Raw genomic sequence first — 23,927 nt, forward strand, 5'->3', positions numbered from 1 at the left:
TTTTTTATTTTTTTTTTATTTTATTTATTTATTTATTTTTTTTACAGAAACTGCTCTCTGCTACTAAAATAATTAATGAGCAGTCATGTTTAGAATAGGATAAAAATAAAATATCTACAATGCTGTTCTAATAGTTTCTTATAGTTCTTAAAGAGAAATCTGATTCCTTTAAGATTTGTTGGGCAGGTGAAAGTTTTATGAAATAAAACATTGTCAATTGGCCAAAACACAACAATAACAATAACAAAAACAAAAACAAACAAACAAACATAAAACATCCCTGAGACATTTCTCATAAGTTTGTATATTTAACTCTTATTTAACTGCTATTTTAGTTTTTAAAAAATAACACATTCATTTAAATTAATTATATGTAAATATAACTGAGCGTTCAACTGACATAGACAAAAAAATAATTAAATCCTTTATAACTTTTTTGTTGCTATTTTGATTGAGATTATTTCTTTCTAACATATTCACATTCACAATGTAAATATATGTAGTTTAAAAACTATTTATTTGAAAAGGAGGCAGGCAGAAGAATAAACGTATTTCACCCTACTCCTTTCTGTATGCATCTTACTTTTCACACTTTACACAAATAAAATAAAATAAACAATAAAAAATGTAATGCTGAATACCATGCTAGTAAAAAGTGAAGTATCAACTGCTTTCTGACTCACTGAGTGGTGCAAAAACATGAGACATTGGATGTTCCTGTATTCATTTCCTATGTTTTAAATAACAATACTTCACCTAACAGTTCACTTAAACTCCGAGCCTTCATATTCCTATCACCAGCTCTGAGCAGGTCATCACACCTCGGTGGGTGACTCTGTCCAACAAAGCCTCAGAGGGGAAATGGAAAGTGGTGGAGAGGGGATTATTACTTTAATGCAAAAGAGGAATCCACTCAGAGCTCCGGAGAGCCAGCTGTGGAGTCACTGACTGAATCCACAGCTGGATCCTGGCTGAATCCTCTAGCCTGAGCTTCTCAGCGGGAACCTGTTTTGAATTGTGCTCGGTTTTGCGCGTTCTGCTGTTTGGAGGTGAAAACATGAGCCGAATGAGGGAGGAAGAGATTAACAATGCTTACCAGACATGCTCTTCATGGAGCACTGGCTGTTTTTCCTCTTTCTCTTTGGCACATCTGGCCATCTGGAGGAAAACAGCAACATTATAGGGATCAGTGATAATAGCAAGAACAAAATAACATGGCTTTGGAGATGTCTAACAGGTTAACTGACACATTTGAGCTAATCGGAGGAATGCCTATGGATGTATTTCTTGGCCACACCTCGAACACACTGCTGTCGAGTTGGACGTGACGGGAAAGTCAAAAGAAATCAGCCAGGATACCAGGAAGTGAAATGAGAACAATTTCCAGATGCTTCAGGTTTCCTCGTTCATCTGTTCAAAAACATTGCACGCCTCTATAGACATGATGGGAATGTCCAACCATCATACCGCTCAGGAAGGAGGCGGGTTCTGAGTTCCAGAGTTGAATGGGTTTTGATCCAAAATGTGCAGGTCAATCACAGGACAAAGACCTGGTGAAGATGCTACTGTAGGACAGTGAGACAGCGTCATTATGCAGAGTGAAATGTGTGCTGTACTAACATGGGCTGAAAGTCACTCAGAAAGGAGGAACGGCCTTTTAATGTTCCACACAAAACATAAAATGCCAGATTGCAGTTTGCAGACACACACAGGGACAAAAACCTTCACTTCTGGACACTAGGGGTGTCCTGATGCAACTTTTTCACTTCCGATACGGCACCAATATTGTAGCTTTGCGTATCAAACAATACTAATATTGACCCAATTCAATATCAGGACAAATCATACATAATTTTAATACTTATTTTTTAGTGTGGAATGTTAAAAAGGCTTGATCAAGTGATATTACTCAAACAGAGAACGTAGTCAACAGCAACAAGTATGAGAACAACTGACCTATTTATTTTTAACCTTTGGGTCTGTGTGTGGGATACAAGCACTGCTGGACAGAAATGATGGAGCGGACAGACTTCCAATGTCCATACTGGATTGGGACACCCTTACTGGAGACATGTTCTGTGTTCTGATGAAACTAAAGTGCAACTGTTTGGCCATAATGAGGAAAAAGTGGGATGCTTGTAAGCCTGGGAACTCCATCCCAACTAAGAAGCACCGGGGTGGCAGAATCATGTTGTGTTGTGTTTTGCTGCAGGTAACACTTCAGAAAATAGATGGCATCAAGGGGATAGACTATATGAGGGAATATTGAAGCTAAAGAAGGAAAGTTAAAGCTTGAGTGTAGTTGGACAAATGGCAATGATTCGAAGTAAACAGTCAAAGTGGTTCCAAAGTTTAAAAAAAAAAGTCAAAGTTCTGGTGCGACATCACAAAGCCCTTGATCTCAGTCTTACAGGGATTTTGTAGGTTGGTCTGAAAAGGTGTGTGGTAGCGAGGTGGTCTACAAACCCGCCTCAGTTCCACCGGCTCCATCGGGAGGAATGAACCAGAACTCCAGCAAACTATTGGGAGAATCTTGTGGAAAGAAACCCAAAACATTTGACCTAATTCATGTAGTTTAAAGACAACGCTACCAAATACCCAGGAGATGTATGTAAACTTCTAATCTTGAAAACATGATGTAATGAATAAATCTGGCATATCCTGCCTCCTATTATTGTTTCCTTTAGCAAATAAAAATAATTCAGGTAATTCCAGTTGACCTAAAGCAGGAGAAGTCTGGTCAAATTTAACTATGTATCTTTTTATTCAGTATACAAACTTCTGGTTTCAACTGTACATAAAGAACAGTTTCAGGGCTTGAAAGACCAAATGCGAGAGTATGAGGAGAACAACATCCAAAAAACAAAAAACTCTCTCCCTCCTGGAGCTACTTTGGTCTAATAATATCACTTTCAGTGAGCTGTTCAGATTTACAGGATGCTGCTGCAGGCCCAACCCTAAATTATCTAGCCAACCAATTTTTTTATCCCCACCCCAATGTCACTTCAATTCAATCATTCACAGCTGGAAGCTGGAAATTCCTGCCACTGAAAGAGAGATGAGTGGGCAACAGGGATTCCACAAAAAGAACGGGAAAAGTCGGCAGCGCCTCTTAATCCTCAGCATCTAAATCCTTGAAAGCACACAGAAAAAGGACAAACAATCAGGAAAAGGTTTATATGAACGAGGTTTTACCGTTGGGATATTGACTCATCCGGGACCGGTTTGGACAGTACGGGGGGTTTAACAACTGGGTCAATTTACCACATGACCCAAAACAATATTGAGTCTAAAAGATTAATTCAGTAACAACAGGAATTAGTAGCAACTGTCCTCTGTCAATAAATTATTACACTCTGCTTAGGCTCTCCATAAACACACCATAAACATTTGATTTTGCAAAGCTTGACAAACAAGCTCATATTTAGGGAAGCAATAGTAAATATTTTTGCAGATGAATAAGATTAAGAAAACAAAACAGTTTTTATATTTACTGTGAAATTTATGGGGTAGGCAAAAGAGAGAACCAGTTAACTAATAGCAATACTTTTGAATATAAGAAAGACAGATGATCACAAAGCACAAATATTCTGCTTCCTGGCCCTGAGACGGGTTCTTTCATCACAAACACGAGATATTAAAACAGCTAAATTTTTCCAGTCTAGCTGTTGCCAACATAGCTAGTTCTGGTGAAGGACGTGTAAGCTAAGCTAGCATGATGGGTCTGGAGCTGGGTGATATGGACTTCAGTAGTTTTATCACAGTATTTTGTGGCACTACTGTGAAAACAACAAAACTGACAATAACAAAAACATTTTTAACTGACTAAACTACATACAGTAACTGCATTAAGTCATATTTTCAAATGTATTGATATTTATTGATTGATATATATATTTATTGATGCTCTCATTGGACAGTGGAGAAAATAGTAAATCTAACAATCCCTACAGTACTGATAGTTTTGTGGGACTTTAAACGTCATTAATTGAAATTAATAGTTAAAACTATAAATCAAAATTATCATGATACAAAATCTATCACGATAATCAACGATACAATATGCCTGGTCCTACGCCTAAGATAAGGGAAACCTTTTAATTTCCATTTGGCATCAAAAAAGTATTTTTGAATTTGAATTGAATTCTTTTAACTCTGATTGTTTTCTACATTATTCTGTTGGAAAGAATAAGAAAACTGATCAAATCTCATCCCATGAGCCGGATGGTCCATTTGACCCTCTATTAAATTTATCTTTTTGGTTTGATCTGATACTTTTCCTCTTTATCAGTTGTTTTCCTTGCGCCTTCTGCTGTGGTTACAACAGGATATCAGGGTGTGTATAATATTTACCTGGACTAGAACACAATTTAGTATTTCTTTTTAAATCCTACATCTCATTTCATTCCATCTCCAGGTATCCTGAGGACAGGCCACTCTATCATTTCAGTGGTTTTTTTTGGGATTACTCAGAACTGAGTAAATCATATCAATGGACGAACACATGCATGGGTAGTCGGCACAAGCAGATTTTCCAGGATGAAGATAATTCCTTTAGTAATCTCTTTACTGCCTCCTGTCTTGTTCTGTGATTCTCTGTGTTTCCTCTTTCCTGCCGTTTTCAGGGAGAGGTCGGCACCAGCCAATCCACACACGGCCGCCTGCTGGATGCACATCTCCTTTCCCATCTCTGCCTCCAAATCTATGCTTCCACACCAAATCCCCCCCTCATTTCATTCTAGTGTTTTCCTATTTTGCAGCTGTCCTTGAACCTCTCGCCCCCCTCTCCTAACCTCCATCAGCAGCATTAGATAACTCCAGCCTCCCTCTCCCATTGGCTCCACGTCTCTCACTCGCTGTCAAATCCCATCTTTCTCCAACCAGAAAGAAAGCTAATTTTTGCTGACATTTTCCTTTTCTTGCTTCTTCACGGTGGAGCGGGTACATTATAGGTTTAATTACAACACAACACGCTCGGTTTGTATCGTGGTGGGAAGACGCCCGCAATGAGGGAAAAAAAACACAAACTCTCAGTTAAATTCAGTCAGGTCATGTTTTTGCAACCGGAGCAGGAGTGACAGCAGCAGCGGTCCAGGAGAGCTGGCTGTCCGGTGTGACGCCATGGTTACGAGCTGGAACCAGAGGCAGTATGATTCCAGAATCAACGGAACGCATTTCAAACATTATTAAAATGTTACTTTAACCAATAGGGGCGCTACAAGCATGATAACATGTAGTCAATAATAATTTGCTCAATAATAATAATAATAACAATGTATTTTAGTCTTATGATTATTTAATCGTTAGTGAAGGCGTAGCAATTAAATTAGTATTGAAAGTGCGAGTAAGAGTAAGAGTACATACTTAATATTCAAATTGAAATGTGGAAACATTTATAAAACTTGCCAACAAATGCAATACAGGCGGAACGTGAAAGCAAAGCCTGGAGGCTGAAAGCTGCTCAGAAAGCGTTGTATGCTGGGAATTTGAACAGCAGACTCTTTATTTAGCAAACAGGGTTTAGAGAATCACATGCCTGCTGCCTCCTGCACGATCATCAAAAGCAAAACAACCCACTGTCGGTCTGAAGATTCTGTGTGTTTGTACTGAGCAGCTGTTTAACGTTGCTTCAATTATTAGCTGATCGAAAGTTATTATGTTTGAGAAATTTCTTGACCGACTAATTGGATTTGCAAATTTAGAACAGTGACCACTACGATCAGAACAAAAACTACATGCTGAAACTACTGAAACTACACGAAGGCGCCTCTATGAACTATTTCCTCCGTACCAACCTGTTAATGCAGTACGGCTGCAGGATATGCATGTTGCTCCCTGTGCAGGAATTAAAACTACTCAGCTTTTCCTCTGAATCAGTCAGAGTGTGCCATCCAGGCTCTTTCTTGGGAAAGCAAGCCGCAGGTTTAAAATCCCCAACTGGCAGCACTCCAGAGTGATCCTCGAACAGTTCTGTGAAGTCGGGCTTAAGTCGCCTCTCCGGGCTGAAACATCTGCGGCGGTGGTTGCTCTCTTTCTCAGACTGGCGGCCGGAGCGATGGAGCGCTCTGTTTATTTCCCTCCCTCGCTCTCAGGCTGCTCTGGTCCAGCCTCCCTCTCTGTGATCCAGTCCACCCTCCCCTTGCTGTGCACCTGAGTGTGTGCTGAGTGTGTGTGTTGTTGGTCGCAGTAGTTTGCTCTCTGTCATCAGCCAAACTCAACGGCAAGATAAAGATTTCCAGTAGCAGATATCTGATCAGCATCTTCAGCCTGCTCACCGAATGTGCCCTCCTGAAAATGCCCATCTAGCTGTGACACTGAGCAGCTATCGAAAAAAAAAAACAGACTATAGTTTGCTCCATACACCATACACTGTTGTATGCAGTCTATGGTGTGCAAACAGGCTCAGCTTTATGTCTCTAACCCAAAGTGGAGCATCGTTGTGAAGGGAAAGCTTGTTTACTCTGATGTTCACAAATACAACTAGTGTAACCAACTGTCTTTAAATGTCACCTAATTAGTACACGGTGTGTTGTTTTATCTCAGTTGTTTGGTCAAAGGCCCCAGAGGAACACACAGCATCATAAAGACTAAGGAACAGATCAGGTCAGAGGAAAAGTCCTGCTAAAGTTTAAACCGGGGCTAGGATGGATAGCAGAGGTGTCCCAAAGAATCGATTCACACAGAAGAATCCTGATTCTCATTCACTACGATTCAGAATCTACTCAAAATGTTCCAAAAATGAATTTAAAAACTAAAAAAATCTGCCATCTGTCGGCCATTTTATAACTATGTAGGATGTTCTGAGGTCCAAACGGTTCTGGGACGAAGCTACAAAAACGAAAGACAAAGAGATTCAACCGTCACGTTGAAGACGAACATTTGGATTCGTTTTGCATCTTATTGAAAGGCTGGGGAGCCAGAGCCTGACATGAGCTTCACCGTGTGCAAGGTTCAGGAAATGAAGATTGATCAGAAGTTTGTGGTCATGTTTTATGCAGAAATGTTGATATTTCGCTTCAGCACGTCCATTTCCACTATCCGGTTATTGTATCAGCATATGAAATGCTTATTTTATGATTCTTCTCTCAATAACTACAAAGACAGAGGACAGAGAACGACCTGTACCTGTGTAGCACTTTCTCAAGTTCCAAAAGCGCTTCACACCACTTTCAGTCATTCACCCATTCATGCTGATGGTGGCAAGGCGGATGAAGTGACTTGCCCAAGGACACAACGACAGAGGTGGATGTGACCAGGGATCGAACTGGAAACCTACCGATTGTGGGATGAGCTCCGACCGCTGGAGTACAATCTAGTACAATATAGTAACTTCAGGGCTCTGGAGTCTTGAAAGCAAAATGTGACCTGATTTCTCAACAGTAAAACCCAAAGAGACTCATTAGAAAGACTTGGGTGTTTCTAACTTGGGATTATAAATTTGCTGGTCTTAAGTTACCTGGAAAAATATTACTTAGCTGGTCAAAGGCAGATTATCTCTATTTTTTTACACTGAGAAGGAAAATGTCCCTTCCTGGATTTATGTGGGATTCACAGACATTAAAGACAGTTCACCCATGGAGTTTGTATACTTATCGCTAACAAAACGGATAAGCCTGTTTCATTTCATTTCATTAAAATATGGCACAGAGCTCATAAAGCTATTGAGCAGGAGAACATTATTTCACCTCACACATCATTGAAGCAAAATGGACTCATACTTATTTCACTGGGAAACAAGGTTCTGGAACAATGGCCTCAGGAACGGGTTCGCTACTTAGCAGGCAGCTATGAGTAATAATGTCTTTGAGAACATGAGGAGGAAGTATTATCCATCAAGTAGGAAGATTTTCTTCAATCTTCAGCTGAGATCCTTTCTTCAAACGTATTTGGGTTCATATATGGTCAAACATCCTGGAGAAACTACTTCATGAAGGGAACTTTCCTTGTCTTATTTCAAAGATGTGCTCTGTCTTCAGAGCCGAGGTCATGCAGGTCAATGGAGGAATGGGAGACCGACTTACGCGTAGCAATGGATGCAAAGCTATGGCCTGAATTATGTCAGAAATGTATAAATGCAACCATTAATTGTAGATACAGGTTGAACCAATACAACTCCCTTAATTAAACCTACATCATGCCACAAAAATTATACAAACACAAACCAGAGTTATCTTGTCTAAGTTTTAGATGTGGCTTGCTTTGAAGAGAGTTCCTGCCCCTCAACTCCTCCTCAAAGAAAGTCTCTATTGGCTGGCTGGCTTAACAGTTGCTAGATGACATCATCGTCTAATTTGAATATCTGGTCATGTGATCCAGGCTGCATGAGACGAAACAAAAAGTTAATAAAAACACCAGATATGTTTAGAACTATGAAAGACCTTTACAAAGTCACTAGAGGGGTCTTCACAATCCCCATAGTGACAGGGGTCGAGATGCACGTGTGACCTGCGAAGTTCTGAATTCAGCAATCAAAAACATACCTGGAGTGTTGCTATGATCCTTCCATGCATGTTTGAGAAATCTTTTAATCTCCATGGCAACCACTGAACTGCGCAAAAAAGACAGAGGCCCAATTTCAAGGAGTTAAATTTATTTTAAGCCATATTTAATACATATAGGATTTTTATAACAACCGAAGTTAATATTTTTAACTTGATTGTGCTATAAAATGACACTGTCTGCCTATAAAACATGTAGCATTAAATTTGATATTTTTCTAAATGAGGGTTGAACTCTAGATCTTCCCTCGTTTGTTTTGCCCTAATTAAGACACTACAAATGTTGACAAATTGTAATATTGCTATCGACAATGTTATCAGGTATACATAGTTTTTATTAGCATTGGTATCATATTTGAAATGTTAGTATCATGACAACATGACGGTACAGACGGAGCTGAACCAGCCAGTAAGAAGCTCTTCACAGATATCCGACCTTGTTATGTTAGCTTCCTGTCACTTTTTTCATCAAGTTCTCCGTCGTTCTTCTCTTATATTTAGCTCTCTTTTCATCTTGCCCCCTAGGAAAATAAAACTGAAAACAGAATATTCCCTCTCTTTCCCCCACCCCCAAAACTTGCTTAAGCTTTAATGTGAACTCTGTTACATAACAGCCGGGTGATGCAGTCTCTGCTGTACGGCTGACTGAAGTCCTGCGAGGACACAGAGATAGAGCTACATGCCCTAATAATTAAATTAGACTGCTCTTTCATCTTTCTTGGCTGCAAGTGTAAAAAAAGTTATTTTGATGGCCAGAACTGCAGCTGGATCCACATTTGCGCGGCTTAATGATCGGTAGCAGGGGTTATCTGAGGCGCAGTGGCAATGCAACGAGGTAAAGCATGTAGGAACGCCGTTCGGAGGCACCTTTACCATAAGGGTGAACATTTTTCTGACATTCAGTTCTCGCATGCAATTGTTTATGTGCACATTCTTCTGCTCTGCTGCTTTTTAAAATGGCATGAGACCTTTTTCCCTTTGAAGGAGTTAACCAGCAACTTTTGTCTGCAATAAGCCACCCGTTGCATTTGAACTCTTCAATTTGAGGACACACTTTAGAAATGACAAGCCAAAATGTATGAAATATGTTCTTTTTTACAGAATTAGGGAGTATATTGCAATCGGCTCTGTCTGCAGTTGAGGGGAAATAAGGACAGGCGTGCGGGGAACGCAAGTACTCGTGTAACTAGACTGCAGAATGCAACATCCTTGATGTGTGGTTTGACAGGCGAGCGGAAAGCATCACGTTTTCTTCACTGTTTGAGGTACACGTGTCGCCAGATCTGACACAAACACACTCCATCTCGGTGTCATTCATCGGCCGGCGTCCCCTCTAGTTTGCATTTGTCTTTGTTGCCGTTTGCGATCATCTGCCGTCACGCCCTTCTTCCACCTCTCGCCTCTGCTGATGCTGTTTTCATTTCACTGACAATGTCACCCTTTTGTCTCACCGCCCTTCCCCACCCCCCGACTGACCGCTTTAGCAACACCTCAAGGTGAATTCCAGAGCCGCAGCGACGAATCAGACGCCGAGCTGCCCAAAGACATAAAAGCAGCACTGGAAAGGTTGTCCGAGGCAAACAGCGGTAGTTTTATGTGCAGTCGTACTGTTGTCTGAGCAATCACTTAGTGTCATGCCTGAAATCACATGGCTGCTGAGAGGCGCGCTCGGTGGCTGGTCGTATGAGTCATGTCGAGCGCTAATCCCCGCTGTCATGTGTGTTCATGTGTAAAGTTGAAAAGCCTCCGCAGCTGTGACAAGCCTGTGAATGTCATTGTTTAAGCAGCATAAATTAATTTTACGTGGGGGGAGGAGAAAAAGGGGGAGACAGCATAACTAAGTGGGAATAGGTGGAAAATTAGTTTCCCACTGACAGTACACAAACACATGTACCACACATTGTTTCGATCATTATGAACCATGTCACAGTCAATGTTCTACATTACAGAAGGGATTTTGAAAATAAAAAGGCTTCTCGCTGATTTCGTCCAACACAGCTTTGGTTGTGTTTGTAAAGGAACTTATGACATTGCAAGATGTGTATCATTCCCTGACCTATGACCTGAGAATAAAGAGTTTAAATGAGCTCATGTTAACAACTGTTCATGGAGGCACAGAGAGGCGAAGGCTTTCTGAATTTGCTGTGCAAATTTACCTGTACAGTAAACAACCACACAACTACTATTTAAAAAAAGCATAATGCAAAAACCATGGATTTTGTAAGTTGGACTAAGCAAAAGCAGTTACTAAGTGCAGTACACATAATGTCTGTAAGTCACCCATAGACCAATCATTCCCTTCCATCGCAATAACCCTGGATTCTCATTTCCTTTCAGTACTCTGTCCGAGATTTCTCCTATTGAGCTTGATTTCTCTGAGAGAATTTCAACCGGACGGTCATTGAACGGAAGGAGGAGGTGAGAACGATGACGTCAATTTTCTGCACTGAATTGTAGTAACGGAGGAAGTGACTGAAGCCGTTCATTCCATGTTGCTTCCAAATACTGAGCAATTAAAGGTGGAGCAAGAGTAATGTTTAAGAAAATTTATTGCTGGCAAAGATGCAGTGGTCCTGCTCCCCATAGGGGTTGTTTACAGTTTGATGAGGCTTACAATTTCCAGTAGGTTTCATCAAACTGGTGTGTTATATACGCCACGGCCAAACATTACTGATTAGATGGAAAAAGATCCAATCGCTTCACACTTCAACATGGCTCCAGGAAGCATTAGTTTCTCAGTAGGTGAGGGTCCAGACTGTGTGTACAAAGCAAAGAGTAGAGCAGGGGAGGTTGCTTATGGTCACTGATGTTTGTAAGGGCAGACAACAGCAAAACAACATGGATGACGTAAAACACTGAGTTTTATGATGATCTGGTAGGTTTAACAAACACCATACTGGATGAGCAGCTTGGAAAAAAAACACATTCCTGTAAAAGTTTTCTTTTTCATCCAGTCGGATGGACTTCATATCTCAAGTATGCAGTTCTGACAAGGGTCGTTACAATAATAATAATAAAAAAGATTTAAAAAATACGCAATGCTCAATATTTTTGATGTGACAGCAACCTGTTTTGAAGACATGACGTCTACTGTGTTATAGATTATGTTCTAGGAAAAGAATGTATGTGAACAAGAACACTTCTGATTCTTTAAAAAATATATATTAATAATAAATATATATTATTAAAGTTGCTTTATTTATACTGTATACTGCATTATTAAACATTAATAAATGTTTAATAATCTTTTTCGTTCAGTCTATTGCTTTGCTTTTCCTTTAAAAAGGTTATGGACGACTTGCTGACCATTAAACATGTCACTGCAGAAAGAATCTTTTTTTCTCTCCTTAATCGTTGGGGTGTTTAATTGATACCAATTGGAAACCAATTTTAACACATACGGTCTAATTATATTGATAAAATGATAATGATGCTTTTAAAGTGTCAGCACACTCATTTCAGTGATGTGAAATTATAGTTTTTGTCCGTCAAATTTGCTCTCAAAGCTTTCTCTTAATTGTTCCAAATGTTTTTACTGATTAATTTCTATCAAATCAAAGTCACCTCTCCATTATTAAGCCTCAATAGCCATGTTTCCATTCACCATAAAATTCTGCAAATTGGAATTAAGAAAATAAATTTGCTTCATGGAAACATGGCAATTCTGATAAAACTCATGTTTTTCTTGTTAAAAAATAAAAAAAAAACTTTTCAGCTGTTTCAAAGTAAATGAATTTTGCAAAACACTTTCTTTGCATCACATGAGTCATGTGATCAACAACTGGACATTGCTACTAGTGGAAATACCAAAGAAGACGGCAGGAAGTGGCAGGAGGACGATTTTTTTTTTTTTTTTTTTTCCAGACAACATCATTGTTCCTAAAAAGTTGTGTCATTTGAACGTGTTGAATCCATAACTCTTCTGTTAAATTAGCGGTTCTCAACGTTGGCGGTACCGCCCCCCAGGGGGCGTTCAGAGTACTGTAGGGGGCACTGGCGGAAAATTTTACAAAAGGGGGGGTGCTGGGATTCCTTTGGGGGGCGTTTGGTCAAATACACCTTATATGCACAACAATGCCAGTTTAGACTTTTAACAACTTGGTAAAATTGTATTGTGTAACATTAAAACACGTTTGGCTGAAACTGTATCGATGGTAGCTCTTCTTCTTCTTCTTCTGTTCAGTGTTTGTAACTTGTAGCTCCTGCTACTGGTAGCTTCACCGCATCAGTTCAGCGTCTCACCGGCTGATGACGTTGCTGTGATTCACTTTGTCTGGTATTTTTGTACAAATGTTTTTTTTCAGTTCTGTGATCATGTCAAAGCAGCAACTTATATTAAAGTGTTTTATTTCCGTTTGAAAGCTGCTCGCTTCCATGGAAGGACAACAGAAAGTCGCTCTTATAAACATGTAATGACTAAAATCACGATACCCTCACTGTGTGTCCCTCTGAAAAATGAACCATTTAAATAAAGAAATTCCTCCATGGGTGATACTACAATAGAGAGCGTTCATTTTAACACCGGAGCTGTAAGTGGTCCGGTATGAAACGGGGGTGAAAAAACAGCACTTTTAAATTTCAATAATCAGAATACCGACATTGTTTCCGTCATTTTAAAAGGTTTATGTCAGTCTGCCTTTTCCCCATCGATACGTTTCCCGAACGCTGCGCACCACAGGGGGTTAAAAAAAACGATGCGCACATTGCGGAAAACTTTGAAACAGGAGAAGCGGGACATAAAACGGAGCGACAAACTATATGTGAATTATGGCATAAAAACAGAGAATCTGACGCTGAACAGGGAAAAACACATGATGTGAAACACATGATGATTAGGCGGCGCAGGAGGTGATGAGTGAAGATTAATGATGGTCAATAAACGATAAAATAAATCTAACAACAGGAAGAAACTAAAGTGGACATAGCAATAAACCAAGAGAGGATAATACTAATCAGATGAAAATGGAAATGAATGAAGAACAAAATGCAAGAATAAACTAAGAAACTAAAGTAAATACAGAGGAATAAACTGGTATGGCAAGACCTTTCGAGCAATAATTAATACAGTGGACTGTATGGCAAGAATAAACAGACACCATTTCCAGATAAAAGGTAAAATAATATAGTTGAAGTGCCATGGGTTTGTTGAGACCACATCTAATACTGAGAATAAATATATCTTACAGACAATAACAGTAAAGAACTTATCACTTATTTATGTTTTTAATTAGATTTGGTATATTTATCTCTTCAATATTATTTTTCATGTCAGTGTTAATGTCATGAGGCTGATTACTCCATGACACTTTCAGTTTGACTCATTAGGATTTAAGAACCAGATTTGTTCTTTGTAATTTCTGTCCAGTAAAACTATTAATCTGATAATTCATTAGACAGATCTATATAAAGATATAATCCATGTTTCTATGTTTCTGTCTCATATTTGTGTGGCATTAAAAGGACCTGGAACTTTTGTTTTTCCGCTGAAGAACAAAAGTGGGGGGCGGTGAGGGACCTGGATAAAGGCTAGGGGGGTGCTGGCCCGAAAAAGGTTGAGAAACACTGTGTTAAATCAATGATTAAAAATTCCCCTAAACATTGGTCATGTATTGGCTCCTGAGTAGGTGGGGCTTATCACTCCAACGCCTGAGATGCCAATGCCTCCTCTGATTGGCTAATATAATATGGGCACTAACACTGAAAGAATTATGAATAAATCTCATGTAACTGTTTACATCTGTTGCTGCCATGATTTTTAATGACTTATCACATGAACAAGCTTATTCAGGTGTGATTTTAACTTTATTTCTTCAAAGGAAATCACAATTTTTTTTCCATTACAAGTGCATTAGCACTTGTAGTGGAAAGGGAGTTAATGAAGATGATTTAGTTTCTGTGAATCATGTCTGAAACAAAACAGTTGCCTTGGACTGACTCAGCCTCCCTGAGCTGACAGCTGTCTGAGTTCAGATCTGATGACGGCTTTTATTTTTTACTGCGTCCGCTCAGGAATTGCACAGCACCAACTTTTCTACTCTTCCTGTAGGGAGGGAAAGTTCAACCATAATCCGCCACCACCTGATGGGTTTTACTCATGTTAAAAGGAGCGAGCTGCTGGCAGCCACCGGTGGGACAGATCTCTCTATGTTAGCCCTTTAGATCCAGCCAAGTTCCAACCGTGTGCCAGGGAGCTTTAGGCCGGTGGCTCATGTTGCAGCTGTGGCGTCCAAAGTCAAGACGAGCAGCGTATCAAGGAACATAAAGCCTGATTTACATGGCTGCCTTTAACAGCTGATTGGGTGCAAACAGTCCACGGGATGTGAAGTAATGACCTACTGTCACACTTCATTAATGACAGAAATGGCAATACATTTCTGAGAAGAAACCATCCCTGTAGCTCTCACAACATACTGCTACACAGCTGTCACAAGGCCAGGGATTTATATGGTGTGTGTGGGTGGGGAGGCAGTCATGAGAGGTCATGTGGTTATGTTCAGAATGTGAAGGAATGAGTGGAAAGGGAACTGTGAATCAGTTTAAAACAGTATTGTGAACTCCCTTAGAAGCCCAGATTATGTGAAATCAACTTTTTTGAGCTTTACATCATGTCATAATGTCATTTCTTCACCAAAAACATACCTGGAGTGTTGCTTTGATTGTTTCATACCTGTTTGAGAAATACCGTATTTTCCGCACGATAAGGCGCACCGGATTATAAGGCGCATCTTCAATGAATGGCCTATTTTAAAACTTTTTTCATATATAAGGCGCACCGCATTATAAGGCGCATAGAATAGACTACAGTTAGGGTTGCCACCCGTCCCTTAAAATACGGAACCGTCCCGTATTGAACCTATATGGGACGCGATTTGTTCCGTACTCTACAAATGTGGACATGTAATAATAAAGATGTGGTCCCCGAGTACCTTATATAGTAGGCTGCCCAAGTCATTGTTTCATTAATGGTGTTGGTGTTGCGATATTGTGCCCAACTGCTTTCTGGGTAACACAGACCAACCGACACGCTGCCGCCGCAGTCTCTGTCTCTCTTCCCCTAATTTCAAGGCGCTAATTTACAATGTCAAATTTCTTTTAAGTCATATTTTATATATAGTATATAACATTTTTTTAACAACTGAAGTAAACATAGTTACTTCACTTTGCTGTAAAACTGCACTATGTGCCTAGAAAACATCATACTGCCCATGTAAGTCTTCTTCAAGTCTGGACATTGAATACATTTTGACTTAAAGTAGGACTGGGACTTATACAAGTTAATTTTGATTAACTGGGTAGATTTTAAAACGTTAAAAACATTTTTAAAGCAATGAATCACAGTAATATTATTATTTGTTACATACAAAGGTTATGAAACCTTTGTGTATTCATGCATTTCCAGTACACCCATGAATCTGACGCACAAGCGACATCCGCAGACAACAACAATAAGCCACTTCTCTTGGTCCACTGTGGGTTCTTACAACAAACTCAGTTTTACATACAAGGTCAATCCATTGAGTGAGATACTTTTTAGAGAAACTTTACAAAAAGTTTATTTTTTTTTCTATCAAACCGTGTACTCCCTCTTCACCCCACCGATTTAAAACTTTGTCTTCTTTTAAGCAAACTACAAGGATTTTCCATCAATATTACATTCTGTATAGCCCTAATATTACACACACAAAACAAAGGCTGTAAAACTCGTTCAGTAGCCCCTCGGGGAGGTGTAGCACTTGGTGCCAGCTACTGTGGATGAAAGCAAAGGAAATTGAAATGGCTGAAAAAAAAAAAAAAAAAGCTCCAGCTGTTATTCCTCCTGACCCTCTGTCTGGACTTGTGAACGTCCCAACTTAACCCTGTCAGGAGGCTTTTGTATTTGGATGTTGAAGTATAACTGCTCTGTTTCCTGAGCAAAAATAGTACAAATCTACAGTTGAACCAGCAGTTTACATACATTGAATACAGAGACACTATTTTTTTCTTGCTGTCTTCTCCTGTTTTATGTCAGGCAGAATTACAATAATTAATTCAATTTGCTAATTGTGACAATTATGATGGAGAAAATATTACAGGTTTTTATTTATGAATGTCCTGATGATGTCATGGCTTTAGAAATTTTTGATACATTGACTGACACATCTGAGGTGTTGAACTATAGTTAAAGATAATGTGTATTGACTGGATTCCTGAGAGCTTGATGCTCTTTTTATTTCCATTTTTAGTACGATTTTGTGTTTTACTATTGTTCTTTGAGTCTTGTGCAATTGCAATGCAATGAAACCTTTGATTCACTGATGAGAGGCTCACCTGTATCAAAGGTCAAACCTGGATTAGAAAATCAGAAAGAAATCAGCCAAGACATTAGGAAGACAATTATAGATCTTGGATTCCTTGTACGAAGTACAGCACAACAAATCAGGGATGCACCAATCCACGATTTTCACTTCCGACACCGATACAGTTATCTGAGGTTTAGTATCTGCCATCATCAATCTAATACAAAAAGAAAAAACAGAGTTGAATTGATTTAAAATGTTTCTTTTTAATTTACTGAATTACTCATTTATTTGCTAACTGTGCACCAGAACAACATACTTAAGCTTCAGAATCTTGGTCAAAAATGTAAAAACAATCCAACTTTAATTGGTTCAGTTAGTGCAATTCAAAATAGAGCAGCCAATGGAAAACAAATAATAGAGAAACAGAAATTGACGAAAGCAAAACCTTGACTTTGTTGGTCAGACTTGTAAAAAAAAACATCAGCAAACCGTCTTTCAAATATTTCAGAAAGTGTAATTAGGAATTCTTAATACAATGTAAATTAAATAAACATAATATCACTCAGAGCACAAAGCATAGAATTAGACTGAATAGATCTGCCCTTATGGATTATTCATGTTGTCACTAATACCCAATCTAGATTTTTTTTTTCCAGTATCAGGAATGAAACAGATATTAATATCGGGTCGGTGCATCACTACTTTTGTCCTGCGGTGTGATGGTATGACTTGCGACTTTCCCCTCAACTTGGAAAAAACATTGCAAAGCAGTAAGATGAGATTTTGCAAATAGAGAGAGTTCTACATTCCTACTCTTAAGGACCAAATGGCTGGACTTTAACTCCAATGAGTGCTTTGTTGGGTCAGAACTGGCAGCTCTAGCCGAACACAGTGCAATCCCATTGGCTGACCGGTGACAAACTGGTTAAAGTCTGGGATTCCATCCCACTGACAAGCTGGTGACCAACATGACATTCTCACACACAGCTGAAGCCTCGGAACAGCTCGTTAAATTGCCAACATGTCTTGTTTCTTCAGACTTCAATTGGCCAATCCAATTAACAAAACCAAACAAGAGTCAATAGCAGAATAAAATGCTTGGCACTCAAATAGAAGATTTAATTAGTTGGCATGGGAACAACCAACATACTCAACGCTGCTGCTCAACCCAAAAAACACATTTTCCTGACAAATGAATAAAAAAACAAAAAAAACAATTCAGGATCAGCTTTATTGGCAAAGACTGTGTGCTCAAACAAGAAGCATGACTTTGGTTTCAAGAACAATACATTCAGTGTTACTTCCTAACTGAACGGGTTGATTTCACAGAAGTGTGGTTAACTTGGAGTTACAGACTGAGCAATGTATTTTAGGACTAAATTCTCCCCAACATTTTAGCTTTGACCCAAATAAGAGGACTGAAATTATTCATATCATTGAATAATGAACTAGAAAGAAGGAGAACTGTCATCAAAAGTGGTATTGTTTTTTCTTTGTATCGCAATTTTACAATTTCACTTGTTAACTTCTGATGAGAACTGAGGGACCAATCTCCGTTAGTCACCTAATACCTGTAGTTGTTGTTCACCAACTCTTGTGACAATTGCAGCTAGCAATGTGTTGCTCCTCTCCCCTCAGACTTCATGTGATTTGTCGGTCTATGATAAAGAAAGGCTTGTTTTTGCTCATGGTTCCATTTCGAAGGAAATGCAAGACCTTGGGGGTTGATATCGAAAGATAACATACTGGATATACTGCATTTGGATTACGTGATAAATGCCTCTTTGTATTTCTCTTTTTCACAGAGGTCTAGTCCCATCTTACCTCTAGTTTCTCACAGATTACCCCATCCATCCTTTTTTGCAAGGTCATGCCAAGGGCAACGGTTTTACCATCTGTTCTTGTTTTTAAAAAAATGATGGTGAGTGCAATGGGATTTAGTTAGAGGGATTTCCCAGAATGTTTGCAAACCATCATGAGTGTAGGTTTGAGGTTCACTAATTGTGACACTGCTAATATGTAAACCCTTTTAGCATTTTGTCACATTATAAACATCAAACTTGAATGTGGAATTGTATGTGACAGATTAACAGAAAGTAGAGCATAATTGTGAAGTAGAAAGAAAACAATGAACAGCTTGCAATGTTTTTTTTTTCCTCTTACAAATAAAGCACTGTGCACTTATATTCAGCCCTCCTTTACTCTGACTCCCCTAAAGGAGGTCATCCTTAGAATTCACCTTCTTGGTGAAGTATAATACTGTGGAGGAGTTTCAAGCAATGTTAGATTAGAGCAATATTACAAGCTTGCCTTAAACACCGTCCCCACTGTAAAACATGGCAACATGGGACAGGAAACGTTGCTGAAGGTAGCAAAAACCAGTTAGAGGTTTGATGTGGGTAGAAAATGTTGACAACTTTAAGGCTCCTGGGCGTATTTCCCTTCATGGAGATCCGCACGCATTGGAAGCGGATTCAAAGCAGACGTCCGCTGGACACCTCTGCCCTAATGCTACACAGCAAATTCGGAAGTGTCAGATTTCCAGTGCAAGTGTTGTATGTTAAAAATACAGTGTTAATTCAACAACATGAGTGTTAGTTTCCCTAACACTCACTAAAGAGTTCCAAAGAGTTAAACAAAAAGGAATCACCATGTTAAAATGATCATGTTTTTGACTATTTTGTATGGAGGCATTATTTTTCCGTTTGCACAAGACTATCGATTCATATACATAGTTCGCTTAACGTACGTTTATTTGTTTGGATATCACAGTATATACGACTATTTATTATCTTAACCAAACATTAAAACTGTCAGGAGAATCTGGAGGCCATTTGAGTTAACATTATTTAGTTGTGGGGTCGTTTTCTTTAAGTTTTTGGCTGTAGACTGCAAAATAGGAGAGTGACTGTGCTGGACCATTGGCTTGATCTATGCCACAGGTGTCAAACTCCAGTCCTGGAGGGCCACTGTCTTGCAACATTTAGATGTGCCGCTGCTGCACCACACCTGAATAGAATAATTAGGTGATTAGCAGGACTCTGGAGAACATATCTACACAGTGAGGAGGCAATTAAGCCATTTGACTCTGGTGTATTGCACCTGTGGCACATCTAAAAACTGCCAAAATGTTTTTTCTTTGTCAGTGTGTCATGTTGGTGACTGAAGCCTGTTATGATGACTTCAACACATTTCTTCAGACAGGTTGGCACGACTTTTAATACTGTCCAAAAATGTTTCTATAAGCTGACGAATTTCTTTAGTAATTATTTCTGACGTTTTTATGCTTTATCTTGTAAGCCAGGTGTGCAGAGTAATTTGAATGAATATGACGGTGACACACACAGGTGAGTCTGATTAGTTTTGCTCACACTTCTTTTTAAAATATTTATTTATTATCCTAATGTTTCTGCTATATGTCTTGTTTTTCCTTCCAGGCTGGAAGTCTTCATGATGGCGAAAACAAGAGCAGCACCAAAGACACTTCACCATCAGTGATCACAAGATCATCCATGGCCGCTTCCAATTAACTTTCAAAGCACACTTCACCTTCAGTCCAAAGTACCATGAATGATTGACCTTTGTTGTATATTGCTGTCAGTGCTGTTTGATGTTTTGAAATAAAAGTAGATTACATACTGCAACTGGTGCTGGTGTTTTTGTAGCCTCTAATGTGGTATCTAATGTCTTTTAAAATGAATTTGGGGATTATTGATGGCCAATAGTTTCTGGGGAAAAAAGGTTTTAATTGCTCTAGTGGCTTTTATTTAATCGTAAATTGACACAAAATAGTGGGTAATGAGAGAAGGGGAAGACCGTGAAGCGAAACTAGAGCCTCCATATGTGGGTTGTGCTTAACCCCTGCACCACCACAGCACACCCTGCCAGTAGTATTTCAAAACTCAGATTTCTATGTTAATATATACTTTACACCGTTCTGTGTTAGATTAACACATTCATAGTGTTAACTTTTGAAACTATACACTAGTGTTGGGTAGACTGACCTGAAGGTCTCAACTGCGCAAATGAACTCTGGCAACCTTCTCATAAATTACAATTTTACAGCCGCGGCCCCATTTCAGCAAGTCTGCAGCAGCCATCAGAACCCTGAGTTAAACTTTCATCTGCTACATCACGCATTCATAATTTAGAAGCGCCAGGAAGCCTGCACTTACACTATGGGTTTAATTAAAGATTAACAAAGTTGTCTAATGTTAGTGTTTTGACTCTAACTAGCCATGAGTAGATTGAAATGAGAAAAAAAAGAAGTTTGGTTTTAGTAATTGATTCTGAGTGTATTAAGTGACGTTAATGTTTTCCCGGTAGAAACGAACCAGCACAGTCCTGATTAGTATTTTATCCTCATAAATAAATTTAATCCTTTCATCTGCAATATCAGGTGCAGCATCAAAACTCCAGCTCTTGATAAAGTCTAATATTCCTGGTAATTGCTTTCATTAATTCATTATATAATAAAGTTTATCGAGTCAGTAGAATGCTGAATCATTACGAAAATAATATTTGTTGTTCTTTGTTGTTATTATTTTTACATATACACATTGCCTGTTTTAAGATGTATCCATATAGATGGTTGATTGATGTTTAGTTGCTTATGGCAGTCCACCTCTTTTGAGAGAAGGGGTAGACTATATAAGATATTTTTTCTTCAAACTACTCCTTTTCATTCAACATCCTTGTTTATCTCGACATGTTCCATGTTTGTTTCAACAAACATGGAATAGGATGAAATAGATGAATAAACAACATGAAAACATATCTGAATCCTTCCGCTTGGATCTAAACTATGGAGCATCACTGAAAGCCAACTAACTCCTGAAATATTCAGACGCCTTGTACTTCAGTTAATGTGACACGGACGCGCTCAGGCACACAACAAATTCTATTTCAGCACCCTTACTGCGGGCTATGTCGAGTTACAGATGGGTATGTGTGTGCGTGTGTGTGTGTGTGTACCAAGAAAGCAGTGTACTCTGAAAAAAAAGGAGGGATTCACAGAAAGGGAGGGGTTGGAGCATGAGGCAGATTTCACCAGGACACGTGCATGTTAAGTGACAATATGTGGGAAACACACATGCGCATAAACGCACAGCGACAGTGAAATCTCCTGTTGATGTCAGATCCTGAGTTGTCGTTTGCTTTCTGTGGGTCCATCTGCCTCCTGTAGTCCTAATCCAGCTCTCTCCCCGCTCTGCTAATCCACACACACACACACGCACGCACACGCACACACACACACGAATACACACCCACACACAGCCATGCACACAAGGCACACTGGCACAACTGCTACATGTACACATTTGACAGCCGACATGCAGGGCTTTTGTTTTGTAAGAGCAAAAAAAAAAAAGAAAAAAAAAGCAGAAAGCCAGGAACCAATTGGAGAAAAAAACAAAAACAAAACAAAACAAAAAACACTGACCTTGCCGTCCATAGCTTTTAAAATAATTGCGAATGAAATAATTAATAGAAAATATTTTTGCAATTATAGAACATCACAGTTGTTTTTCTTTGCATCAAATCTGGATGTAAAAGCTATGGCATTAAATTTAGTTCAGTTATTTTACAGTTTTAAACATATATACATATAAAAAAGTAAACTGATATATAATGATATATGATAGTGTGTTATTAATAACATAGAAACTAGGGCTGGAACAATAATAATAATATTGAAGTGATTGTCAGCTAATTTCATAATTGATCAATCACTAAGTAGAGTAAATACACAAAAACAAGCAATTTTACTCAAACAACACAATCAGAGCAGTATCTAAAACAAAAATGCACAAAAAGTAAAATACAAACACTTTGCATTTAAGATAAAAATAAATCCCTACAGTATTTGTCTGTAATGTTCTACCCAGAACTCCTCAAGCGGCTGATGTAGTTCCACCTGATTCAAATTCTGTTTAAACAATCCTTTATCAAAAACCTTTTGTTATCTAACTAATTATTGGTTAATTTAAAATATTATCAACAAATCAGTCCTGCATAACATTGTTAACACTGATGTTAACTCGAGCAGAAATAGCTGAGATGTTGATGTTGGATTTATTTCTTTAGCTGCAGATGCATCCTTTGCGACAAATGACCAAGCGTTCACTAAAGGAAGCTGTAATGTGATATTTTACGTAATAAAACCTTTATTTTGTAAAACAGAAAAGGAAACAACTTGTTCATTTGCATCTCTTACTGTATTTTAATTAATCTAAGCAGAAATTAAAAAGCACCTCCTGGACATTTCTATATATATAAAACAGATAAAATTTATTAAATAAAAAATCTCCAGAATGAACCAATTTTCTGTATCTGATAAATCATCAGGATAATCAATATTAATAGAATTGTTGCAGGCCTAATTTAATTCATACTTTAATCGTCATTTTTAAAAGCAAAAACCAACCACACAAACAAACAAAAGTAGTAAATATGCCTGTGTGAACATGTAGCTAGCGTGCTATACAGTCAGAAAAACCAAGCTGCTCCAGGACTATGCCTGAAGAAAGAGACTCAGCAAAACCCACACAGCTTTGAAGTGTTCGTCTTCAGAGCCTGTGGGAACAGATCTTTGTCTCACATGGGGAGACAGTTTGCCTTCCATGAAGGAAGATGTTGGATAAAGAAGCTCATTCTGCTAAATATCTGGAAGCGGTGACCATCAAACACAAACATAAGAAACCAGTTTCCCTTGTTCCAAACCAACCAACCAACCAACCAACCAACCAACCAACCAACCAACCAACCAACCAACCAACCAACCAACCAACCAACCAATCAACCACAGTGGAACTGTTTGTAGATGTCCTACTTTCTTAAAATAAACTTCAAAAAGTATTTGTGGATATGCTTCATGGCAACATTTATCTCAGAGGAAAAGGTCAAGTTCAAAGCTCAGACAAAATTATTCAGCTGTGGTGACCTAGATATTTGAAATACCAACCCACAGCAGCAGCAATCCCATTACAAATATGTAAAACTTTGTCAATAATCCCCCACCATTATGTTAACATAACACATGTTATATTAACATAATGTTAACATAACATTGTGTTAATATGTTAACATAACATTATGTTAACATAACATTATGTTAATATAACATTATGTTAACATAACATTATGTTAA

General features: G+C 38.7%; 1 protein-coding gene across 8 annotated transcripts in view; it reads right to left on the minus strand.

Annotated features, from left to right (window-relative positions):
- Positions 1 to 23,927, minus strand: part of LOC103149221 (thyroid hormone receptor alpha) — a 78,895-nt gene that overhangs the window by 17,466 nt on the left and 37,502 nt on the right. For 6 of the 8 annotated variants that reach the window (XR_001664259.1, XR_001664258.1, XR_001664256.1 and 3 more), the window contains one exon: positions 1,097 to 1,158. Coding sequence is in view for 1 of the 8 variants with exons in the window: in XM_007568266.2 (XP_007568328.1) it covers positions 1,097 to 1,158 (62 nt within the window). In the remaining 7 variants the exon portion in view is untranslated. Of the gene's footprint in view, positions 1 to 1,096; positions 1,159 to 5,795; positions 6,087 to 23,927 lie in introns of those variants that run through there. The other 2 variants (XR_001664261.1, XR_001664260.1) reach the window with 2 other exon arrangements.

Source organism: Poecilia formosa, unplaced genomic scaffold (assembly GCF_000485575.1).
Source record: "Poecilia formosa unplaced genomic scaffold, Poecilia_formosa-5.1.2 Scaffold220, whole genome shotgun sequence".
Lineage (NCBI taxonomy): Eukaryota > Metazoa > Chordata > Actinopteri > Cyprinodontiformes > Poeciliidae > Poecilia > Poecilia formosa.